This window comes from Stegodyphus dumicola, chromosome 2 (genome assembly GCF_044657685.1).
Source record: "Stegodyphus dumicola isolate Sdum_Otavi_A_Nest chromosome 2, ASM4465768v1".
In the NCBI taxonomy this organism is placed as follows: Eukaryota; Metazoa; Arthropoda; class Arachnida; order Araneae; family Eresidae; genus Stegodyphus; species Stegodyphus dumicola.
In genome coordinates, this window is record NC_140769.1 from 258,957,410 (window position 1) to 258,969,725 (window position 12,316).

Below are 12,316 nucleotides of genomic sequence, written 5' to 3' on the forward strand. Positions count from 1 at the left end.
CATCTGTAATGCTTTTATTCTATCCAATTTAAATTGTGCCTAACTTCATAATTGTCTTCTTAATATAATAATAACTTAATAATAATAAATACAGCTTCTGAAGCATTCTTCTCTTTCATGTTTGATAATTATTTATAATTAGATGTGCATATATTTCTATTTGTTGGTATTACATTCAGTTTGTTAAATATTCAGTATAAAATTTTTAACTGTCCAGTGAACAAATTATAACTTTGACAATTTCAAATTGTTAAATTTATGTATTGTTAGTTTACAATATGAGATTTTGATATATTTGGAAATTTGAAATTATATGAAATTTCCTTTCATTCTTATTCTACTCTTAGAATTATAAATTGTTTAAAAATGACCAAAAAAATTAACTTTTTAGCTTAAGAAAGTAGGGATTGAAGAAAAAATTTTCTTTATATGTAAAATGCTCATTTCTATCTAACACAGTATATTTTAAAAATTAAAAGTTTTTACAAAACTATGAGATTTAAATTAAGATATTTAATCATTTGATATAAATTTAAAATTTTAATAGATTTAAAAATAACTATGATCGGATTATTTGAATGTAATTCATAGAAATTACATTTTAGGGTTATTATATTAAAATTTTAAAGTTTTGCTTATTTACTAAGCTGTGAAATGCATTAAAAGTTATTTAAATTTTTTTTAAATATACAAAATGTTAAGTTTATTACAGATATGATTAGCTATCACATCAGTCTTAGTGGAAGGACTATTTATACTTATTACTGTAAATGGAATCAATCTAAGTTAGATGTATTTCTTACTTTCTTGACAAATTTCAGTATGCAAATTATTTTTGATTTAGCACCAGTGGCTGAATGGGCATCACTGTAACACCATTTAAATCCTTGAAACCAATCCTGTCTCTTAGGATTGTGGTCAACAAAACAAACTTGGCAGCCATCTGATTAAACTATAACTTTTCAATTCAAGTTAATAATGTTTGGGCAACTATAGCCTCAGAAGATAGAAGCTAACTTGAAGCTCATAGACTGCATACAGCCCATAAATTTCTTTATAGTTCACTACTAAGGTAACAAGATATTGTTATTGTTCTCATTATTATTGATTGTGGCTGTTGTGTAGCCTTCCTATTGGCATACATCTGAAATCAGTCTTCATGTATGCAGATAATTGACTCCTACTGATTTAAGATATGGAAGCTAAGAGTAAAAATAATAAATTTGGGAGAATAACTTATTTATTAAAGGTGACTGTGTAAATCTGATACAAATTTTCATATAAAAGCAATGATTCACTTTGATGTTATAACATAATTTGATTTAAAAAAAAGTTCATTTGTTAAAATATTTAAATATATTATTTCTAGCAACTGATTACTGAGTGCTTAGTAACAGAATTTTGTTTTTAATTTAAAGAATTTTTCTTAAAATGATATTTGATATATAAATATATCATGCATTAAAATGGTTTTTCGAATTATTAATAAGTAAAATATCCAATTCGCAATAATATTAATATTAAATAATATTAATATTAATATTTATTGTGATTAATATTAATATTATTGTGTAATACTTATAAGTATTGCTACTAAATGTGTAGAAGGTTTGATTTTTCTGTAAATTTTGTAATTTAGTATATAAAATATACTCAACACGAGCATATATTTTCTTTAATTTTTGAACTCATTTTCAGATATATGTGTAGAAGGTGGTGGTACTCTAAAACGAATTTCTGTCAGCCCTATGATTTTAAAGTCAGAAGATGTAGATATAGAAGATGACCAAAGGAGCCTATCATCTCTGAGTAATAAAAGTGATCTGGATGTGTTTTCACCAACAGATGATATTATCATGCCAGATGATGTTGATACACTTGAGGAACTAGAAAATTCAGATTGTAAGTTAATTTCTGGCATTCTGTATATATCCAAAATTATTTTATTTCTAATTGAAAATAGACATTGACATTCCATAATATTAAAACTAATAAAAAAACTGAAAAAAGTCATCAGTGTGTTCTCCTTGAGCACTGGTAGTTCAGTCCGAGGTTCGAATCCTGTGAATGGGCTGGCTGCATGAGTGTTTTCGTGCTTTTCCCCATGGGTAAGGTGTATATGTGCCAGTTTCCCATAGAAAGTCCTCCATGAAGGCACCCCTCCTCTTAGGTAGATAGCTCTAGTGTGCTTTGCCATAAATAAGTAAACTAGACCAATCACCAAATAAGAAATGTACAATTGAAGATGTTAATAAAGCAACTTCAGATGGTAAAGTTTTAATTTCCCCCTATCTAATTATTTAAGAAAACCAAAAATATCAATAGCTGTTGTTGCCATGTTCACATTAGATGGACACACGGCTACAACAGCTGATGATATTTTTGGTTTTCAGTAGATACAGCATATCATCAGCTGTATCTACTGAATGAATACTTTGTAACCGTCCTGGTAAATATTGCATTTGATAAAAGGGACATTCATATTTAATGATGAAATCATAATATTGCTTTTAAAAGGAAGCTTCTTCTCCCTTCCTAACAATTGTGGGTAATTTATGTAATAATTTGAACCTGGCATTTTCTGATACATTCCAAAACGTTATTCAAGAGCATCAGTTTGAAATTTTCAAACAATATGTATTCAGCTTCATACTTTTGAAACAAATATGGTATCAATTGAATGAATGCATCTATAGTTGTTATCAATGCCTGAAATGTTTGTGGTGATAAAGTTTCTTTTATTGGAACAGACTATCAAATATGCTATTAGAAAGAAGCAATCAAAATTAGAATTCCTAATGTACTATGCCAAACAAATATTCAAAATAATACTATGCAAAATGTTCAAACTAGAGTAAATGCATTCAATACGAAGGTTGGGGCAAAAGTCATGGCAACTATTCTTTTCTTGTAGATATGTTAATGGATCATAAAACGTATACGTGTCGTGGGGAAGTTCTGCAGGCATAGTGTGTATGCAGAACAACAGATGGCTCTGTGATAGCTGGCTCTGTAGTAGCGAGGTCTCTGAAATCAGTCAGTTGGTGAGTGTCGTGCGAGATGGAAGTAACCCATGTTGAACAGCGCGCTTACATCAAAATAGCCGTTCCCTAAGGGTGAAATGTGATGGAATGTCACAGTGAATTAGTAGAAGCCCTTGGGAATAATGCCCTACCATATCGTACAGTAGCACGGTGGGTAGGAAAGTTTCAGCAAGGACGTGTGTCAACCAGTGATGAGCAACGTTCGGGATGACCGGTGAGTGTGCGGAATTGGCACCTGCCGTCATCGAGCACCTCATGAATGAAGACAGACGATTGATGTTACTAGACAGACGATAGAGTTAGAGAGGGCAAGTGGCATCGAGAAACGCACTGTCTGCAGGACATTGCGTAATGAGCTACACCTACACAATAATCACTTCGCGGTGGGTACCACATGCACTGACGGAAGTTCAAAGGTGGGTGCGCTATGCAATATGCTCCGACCACTTTGCCCGCTGGCAACAGGAGGGCGATCAATTCTTGTCACGAATAATTGCCATCGATGAATTTTGGGCCAGGGGATAACGAACCAGAGCTGAAATGTCAGTTTGCGGAGTGGCGACATCGTGGATCACCAAGGCAGCAAAAGGTCCATCAGAATCCTTCCCCAGTCAAATTGATGGTGATCGTTGCATATGATGTCAGGGGTGTCATTTTTTGCCACTTTGTTCCTCATGGCAGAACAGTGACCGCACAGTACTACAGGGAGTTCCTGTGCGACAGGTACGACGTGGCGTTCGGGATAAACGTCCGGATCTTGTGGACAGTGCAATAATTCTGCACGACAATGCAAGACCACATAAAGCAGAGTGTGTACAGCAGTTACTCCGACATTGGGGATGGGAAGAATTGGAGGGCCCACCATACTCTCCTAACCTTTCGCCTTGTGACTTTGATCTCATTCTCAAGATTAAGGAACCAATGCGTGGTAGGCGGTTTGCAACACGAGAGGACATTGATAATGCTGTGCACCAACAGATGACCCGATTCACACATGGTGCGACAAATGCTGAGGCTGATGGTATTCAGAGCCTCCCACATCGTTGGCAGCATGTCGGGACAGTAGCAGGGGACTACATTGAGGGTCTTTAGGCCCAGGTTTGTCATGTCAACTTTATGTGTGCTGTGTTATCATTCTTTTGCACGGTGAAGGCCATATTGCCCTATATACTACCGTAATAAATTCGTGTGTTATGATATTTCAATGCTATTCATTGTCTACACATGTAGTTAAGACCTTGTCCTTTCGTCTGTATATGTCACATTTTACAACCGGACTGGTATCTTCAAGGAAAAAAATAATTGCCATGACTTTTGCCCCAACCTACGTATTAAAACAAAATATTTGAATAGACTTGAGAAAAGCTACAAATATTCCCAAATAAATCTAAAAATTAAAAAGATATAAAAAGAAATATAGATAAAACTATTATTTACCATTATAATAAAGCTTAAGTTATTTGAAATCACTTAGAATAGCAAAATAATGCACTTACTTAACACTATTAGCAAAATAGTGTTACGAAATGTACAGCCGCGGTAAGATGGCTTCCCTGCAAAGCAGTTTTAGGGTTGTCATAAAAGGGCAGGGGAAGGCAGGGTTGCCACATTTGGCAAGAAATCATCCATTTGGCGACAAAAAAAAAAACTAAATAATGTCACTAAGAAAGACAGTTACCCTCTTCCCAGGATTGACGATACTCTAGACACCTTATCAGAACACAAGTGGTTTTCCACTCTGGACCTCAAGAGTGGGTACTGGCAAATGGAAATTCATCCCCACGATAGAGAGAAAACTGCGTTCACTACCGGTCAAGGACTCTGGCAGTTTAAAGTATACCTTTTGGACTCGGTAACGCCACTGCAACATTTGAACACCTGATGGAGACAGTGCTTCGTGGTCTATCTTACGAATCCTGTCTGGTCTACCTAGATGACATCATTATAGTGGGCCGTACTTCTACGAGGAACATCTAGAAAATATCAGGAAGGTGTTCCAGAAATTGAGAGATGCCAATCTTAAACTGAGTCCTTCGAAATGCAAGTTGTTCCGCAGTGAAGTTGCCTATCTCAGGCATGTCATCTCTGCCGAAGGTGTCCGCACAGATCCAGAAAAGGTGTTTACAGTTCAGGACTGGGAACGTCCTGTGAATATTCATCAACTACGAAGCTTCCTGGGACTCTGTACTTATTACAGAAGATTCGTGAAGGGATTCTTCAACATCGCAAGGCCTCTGCATAAAATTAACAGAAAGTAAATAAAAATTTGTGTGGACTGAGGAGTGCGAGAAGTCCTTTAATCAGTTGAAGATGGCATTAACATCTACACCCGTGCTCGCATATCCTCAGATAGACAAAGAATTTATATTGGACACTGATGTAAGCAACGAAAGTGTGGGAGCTGTCCTTTCTCAAATGATTAATTGTCAAGAGTGAGTAATAGCCTACTGGAGTAAGTGCTTGTCCAAACCGGAAAGGAATTATTGCATCACCTGTAAAGAATTGCTTGCTATTGTAAAGGCCGTAGAACATTTCCATCATCATCTCTATGGCAGAAAATTCTTATTGCGGACCGACCATGCTTCTCTAACCTGGCTACTGAATTTCAAAAATCCCGAAGGACAAATAGCCAGATGGATTGAAAGACTGCAGGAATATGACTTTGAGATAAAACACTGTAAAGGCTCCTCCAACGGAAATGCGGATGCTTTATCCAGGAAGCCTTGTTCTGCACACTGCAGGCATTGTTGCACTGACCAAGGGTTGTATTGCCCGGGACGTGCAGTCTTTGGGAGGAAGAAGTGTTACGAAATATACAGGCGCTTTAAAATGGCTTCCCCACAAAGCAGTTTTAGGGTTGACACAAAATGGCAAGGAAAGCAGGGTTGCCACATTTGATGAGAAATCGCCCATTTGGCAACAAAATTGGCGATATGCTATGGACGGATGGAGAAACAACGAATTCTTACTTGTTTAGCCCAGAATGTTCTCGAACACAAGCCAAAAACTATATAAACCCTGCTGGTCCGCAGTCAGTTAGTTGGTGCCTCGTCTAGCGAGCTGACAGTCAGTCATTGAGCGAGTGTCTGGAAGTCTAGTGCCGAGTTGGTCGTCAAGTGCATCGAAGAGTCTTTTAGTGTATCGCGGTTAGTGCATCGTTGAGAGAGTGTGTTAAACTCTGGAAATGACTGAACCGAAGAGTCTGGAGCTAAGCTCTGTGTGTCGTCGAGTGCATCGTGAGTTGTAGTGTGGAGTTCCGAGAACGACCAAGCAGAGTCTAGAGCTGTACTCTAGTGCTTTGCCAGGAAGCTGTCTCTACTGTGATAGCCTGATAACCTGAAGGCTGTGTCACTGATCGTGTCAGCGTGTTTATAGTAGTTCATCAACGACTGTAAAACGTGTTTTGGTGCTGTCCTGACAATACTGGTAAATAAAGTGTGTTTCGATACTTCATCAAGTGTCGGCGTTATCCACTCCAAATCTACGAACCCCGTACAAACGTGAAGGAAGAAAATAATGTAACAACAGGTGTCAGGAAGAGAAAAACACAACAATATATATGAAAAAATCCATGACCATAGGTTCGCAATCACACACTACCACAAAAGCACATTAACCATCTGGATCAGGTGAATTTTGCACTTCAAGGCCATTATAGAGTTCGCTGTACTGATATTAATACTGAATATATATAGTGTTAATAAAGGTTGACAAAAACTTACATTGAATTATATTTAATGATTAATCTCATCAACATCTCATAGTCTGTAGGAGCATTTTATTAGATTTTCTGTATTGGAATGTGAATTCTCCCATTCTCGTGGTTATGAATTGATTCAAGATAACAGCATTTCATTCCAAATATTAGCTTACTAACTTAAGTCCTTTTTTATTTTTTATAGCTTAATTTTGAATAGCTTTTTAAAATTATAATTTTATTTATATTTTTCTTCCTTTGTGTTATTTCAAGCTGTTTTTTAGTATTATTTGTACTTCTGATTAATGGAAAGTATGAAAAAGTTTAGTATTTTTAAGGTAGGTTTATTGTGTAGATGGAATGATTATGCTTGCAGACAGATGTAATTTTAGATTTTAAGCAATTCTGTTACTGGGTAACACAATTCTTTGAATGTGCAATCTGATTCACGCATCGTTATGGGCACAATATGCATCCTACAGTTTTGGGATATTTAATACATCTTAATGCTGGATGGTAGACAGAAGTTATAGAGTCATTAGGTTAATTGAAAGCAAGAGGAATTGAAAAATTAGCAACCGCCTTCGCCGGGAATCGAACCATGGACCTTTGAATACCAGCCCAGTGTGCAGAAGCACTATACCATGAAGGCATGCTAGGAAAGTGGGAAAAATACCTTATAAAGTGAGCAGTGACATGTTACTTTATTGCAACAAGCAGGAAAGGGAGTATGCAGTGTTAATGACATAAAGGGAACTAAAAATCAAACAGTGAATAATAATTTTTGGCTGTTTGATTTCAATACCATTTGATTGAATATTGAACTTTATCAATTATCCAATCAAATGGTATTGAAACTGAAACTAACGTACTCTGGATTAAGATTTCATCCTTAACACATCACATTTCGCTCCTGCTACTTGGCCTAACTTATTTTAGAGAATGTAGTAGTACTACTTGCTATGATAATAATTTTCAATAATTTTTTTTTTTTTCCCCGATTTCTTTTCTTTCTTTTTTTTTTATGTTTCTTAGAAAATATAACTTCTAGAAGTCACCAACAATTTTTCCCAGAGAGCTTTAAAATTATACAGAGTTTATAACACTTTGTGACAAATTCATCTATTAAATGCTTTGATGCACAGAAAAAATTTGAAAGAAACATGCAAGTTAAAGAATAATTACTGGGCAGGAAAAAGGATTTCTTCTTATCGCAGCAGGTTAACAAAAATAAACAAAATATTATTTAAATCAGCTATGAATGCTTGTTATTAAAGCTGCCTCTACTGCAAGTTTGCTATTTATTGTGGATCTCTATGTGTGCCAAAAAATCTATTATAATTGCTATCGATATTCCAAAATCATCACATACATGACGTGCACACACATATATTTATATCACAATGTCCAAGTGTAACATAATACCTAATAGTTTTTTAATACACATTTGGAAAGGCATAGTTAGTCTTTAACTTTGGATGAGTTTTCCATGCACTTAAGTTTGTGAGACATTTATTGTGTGGTAGGCTTTACGTGCCTTGGGCAGTAGGGCACTCCTGGCACTTTGTGCAAGTATTGAGATTCTAGATTGGTGTACTGGAGTATACATCCTCACTAATTGGGATTTTGGGTGTCCTATGTACTTATTCCTACCCTTATCCTAAGATCAAAGAAAGCTAAGAAGGCTGACAAGGATAGTTCTGGTAATTTATTTTAATATAAAAGGACTGTGGATTGAGATTAAGCACTTGTAGGTCAAATAGCCAGCGAGATATTTTTTCATGAGGCTTTGAGTCAATTGAGAAAAGGTAATTGTCACTATGGACCTTACTTGTAGAAGGATGGGAACTGAATGTTTCAGTTCACACTGTTCTTGAAGAAGCAATAGATTTTGATAAAAATGAAACCTACAGTTCCAAGCTATAATTTCACTCTAGGAGATACTTGAGCCAAATTTTAGATGGCATGAAACTCAGTTAAGTTAATATTTTCAGAAAATGTTCTAGTTCTGTTTCAAGCACTGGAATCTGTAAATATATGTTAAAGGGGAATATTTGGAAGGGAATGTAGACCAGATTTAATTCAGGTATATTTTTCAAAATTTGGTTGACTCTGTCAAATTTCTGTAAAATATTTTGATATGCATGATCAGTTTCCACCTACAAAATATTAGGAAAACAACCACCCAAATAAATAAATAAATAAATATGTATGTACTACATAATAAGTTTTCTTTCAGCTAAACAGTATACAAACAAATTATTTAACAATTTCAAATACAGTGAGAAATATTAATACTGAACTGTATAATGCTATTTGCAAATAAAATTTACTTCTTTTAGGTACTGAATAGTAAAAATATATAACTCTTCTTAAGTATGGTAGCCAAAATTTGGTTTGATCTTTAGTGGAGAAGTTGTTCAGGTCTTTTATTTCTTTGCATTCAGTATTATACTGATAATTTTAAAAATAGATGTAAAATTTGCTTAAGAAAATATTTTTTTAATTCTGAGTGTTATTTATATATTGTAAATTTTAGATTTCCATTCATCAGTAAGTGATCCAATCCCTGAAATGTCAGCAGCTGAAGAGTTTGAAGAGGAACGCAGTTGGAAGTCATGTATAGTGAATGGAGAAGAAAGAAAAATAGATATGAAGGTTATTGAGCCATATCGTAAAGTTCTTTCCCATGGGGGTTAGTATTTCTTGGCTTTCATATACATAGAGATCCATTCAGAAGATATGTTAAATAAAAATTACATATATATCAAAATTAACATAAAATGTGGATTTAATACTCCGATAACATTTTATAAATATTTGGTGTTGTAACAGGAAACAGATATTTTTTAGAAGCAAATTTAATTCAAACAACACTTTATTCATCAAGAAAGGCGTAATTTAATTATATAAATCTGCCAATCATAATTTCACTGAGAATCTCTCTTCTCAAAGTCATAATTTCATAATTAGACCTTTCATCCTCATTTATAATTCATATCTTATTTCATGAGTAATGTGCCAGACTATAAAATAAATGGAAATATACCTGTAAGATGTTGTGGATATCAATTCAGGTCAGTGCTTTTGTTGAAAAAAGTGAGTACGACTTAAACCATTGGGTTTGTTACATGGAGACCTCTCTCACTGACTGTTTATTAATTCGTTATTTAAATATTGAGATTAGAAAAACACAGAATTTCAGAGACTCACCTTGCTATTAATTGCAAGCAGTTAGGTGTTGATAATAATCTTTCCAATTTGTTGTATGCTCTTGGCCATCCTTATCTTTATTTTTTAACCTTGTGCCAGTTTATTGGAATAATTTTAAAAAGCTAAGAGCAGCTTTCATATAATTTTTCAACTCTTTTGTCATTTCAGCTTAAGATTATCCCTCTTTGAATCTTCTAATTGCTAGTCTTCGAGTTTTCTAAACAGTGGTGGAGAATTATAATTTTCCGAACGGATGTAAGTTTCAAAAGCTGAATGATAATTTATATGATATGGTATAATATGATTTTTCAAATAGTGTTGGAAAATTTTTGTTGAGGTTGAAATTTGAACTGATACTTCTTTTGCCTGTTAAAAGTATTTAGTTTCAGTTTCATGTTTTCTGAGAAAGTATTATTTTTGTTTCTGTTTCTTTTATTTTGATTGATGCCTGTATAATTTCTGTGAGAAATTTTTAATTAAAAATCATTAAAATATGAATTTTAAATACTGTTCTCTTGAAATTTAAGTAATCATACAAATTAATTTTAGGTATTCTTCACTAATTTTATAGCAGATCTATAAGTAGGTAAGTCTTTGTTCACCAGAATGTCCTGGTAAATAAGGAATAATATCAAAAGTAGGGAAAAACCTATATACCAAAGTTTTTAGTATAAGGCACATTAAAGTTGGCATCAAGAAATTTTAGAGCAGAATACTACCATTTCTTGATTTTAGGGCAGAATCCACCATTTCTCGATAGCCATTTCCGTGGTGCCATATAGTTCCTTGGCTACCATTTCTATGGAGCAAATCCTTTTCTCTGTGGTAAAATACTGTTATCTTGTTTCCTTTTTTATAAAGAAGGATCAAGAAATATTACTGTATTTACTCATGCATTCCCCCACCTGCTTTCTTTACTAATTTCATCATACAAAAATCAAGTGGGAAAAATTATTAGAGTTCAAACAAGGAATCCGCAGTAATTTTTACAAATTTATAGTACTGTAGAAGCCCAACTGTCTGGCATTCAACTAACTGGAAAGCTCAAATAACAAAAATATTTTAGAAAAAAAAATTCTCAAAAATTAAGTAATTTAGAGATTTGTAGCACAATTATAGAGCTGTTTTTTATGTAAACCCTGTTAATTCTCGATAAGCTAGTTCAATTTTTGTGAAGAAGGATACAAGGTACATTTTTTCATCATATTTTGAAAAAACTATTAATATTTTTGGCCTGCCTTTCATGGGACACTGAAAGGTTACTTACTAAGTTACAGGATTGTGGCAGAAAAAATTAAATGATGTACAAATTTAATTGTAAATGGATAAACAATGACAACATGAAAAGTTGCTCTCAGTGATTTAAGTTTTTATATGTTATATCCATAATTTGTATCTTGCTTATGTAAAGAATGATCTGTTCCATTAAATGTCTGCTGAAATGACTGGTGCAGGTTTGATGACATTTCAACTAATTTTCATATTCAGCAGGATTTCATAATCAGATAAGATGTTTTACTTTCATGTTTTAGGTCTATAGAATACATAGGCTTTTATGTCTAAAATTCATTTTTTTCTCCACAAAATTTTATGTAATTTTAAATGTAGCCTTTTGATATTCAAGTTGGTAACAAGTTAGATGTGTGTTTTTATAATTTTCTACAAAATTTCTTTCATTTGTTTTTTACCCCATGAATTCCAGTTTTTATATACTCAACTGTAAAGAGTTTTCACGTACCGAGAATTTAGATTTCCTGAGCTTTCCAGATAGTCAAGCTTTTACTGTACTAGTTTCAAAGATTAGATTAATCTTGCTTGTTCTTACTACTGTCCACAGATACTTTTCATTCACTTTATTTCTCTACTTACTTCAGGGCTCGTATCATTGGGTGCTGCTGGAAGTGTTGCGTACTACAGGTTACAAGTCTTGTCATCATCACCATTGTTATCAACTTCATCAATGTTCAGTCTGTCTTTCTCATATAATGATTTTCAGAATCATTATATTAGATGTCTGTGTTTTCTTGAAGCTGTTCACTATATATTCTACGTCAGTCAGAGCCCATACACCCAAAGTCTATAAGCAAATCAATTAGAAAGATGAAAACAACTACTGTGTGTAATAATTCATTTTAAAGCTTAGAGAGCTTGTTTTCTGAACATCTTGAGGAAGGGGAAAATTACGTGAATATTTAAAAAAAAAATTAGAACCTTGCTGTAAAAGACTGTGGAGAAACATATGCGAATAAACATGGTATTTTAATGTTAGGAAAGAAGTTACAGAAATATTAAAGGAAGATCTGTTTAATATTAAGGAAAAGTTTACAAATATCTTAAGTAATTGACATAATAGCAGAAATTA

The 12,316-nt window shown here is 33.8% G+C and overlaps 1 protein-coding gene across 2 annotated transcripts in view; it reads left to right on the top strand.

The window, feature by feature from the left end:
- The window catches only part of LOC118192381 (exopolyphosphatase PRUNE1-like), a 74,598-nt gene that overhangs the window by 45,873 nt on the left and 16,409 nt on the right, over positions 1–12,316 (top strand). For both annotated transcript variants that reach the window (XM_035363329.2, XM_035363328.2), the window contains exons 13-14: positions 1,699–1,902; positions 9,281–9,436. In XM_035363329.2, coding sequence (XP_035219220.1) covers positions 1,699–1,902; positions 9,281–9,436 — 360 coding nt within the window. The remainder of the gene's footprint in view (positions 1–1,698; positions 1,903–9,280; positions 9,437–12,316) is intronic.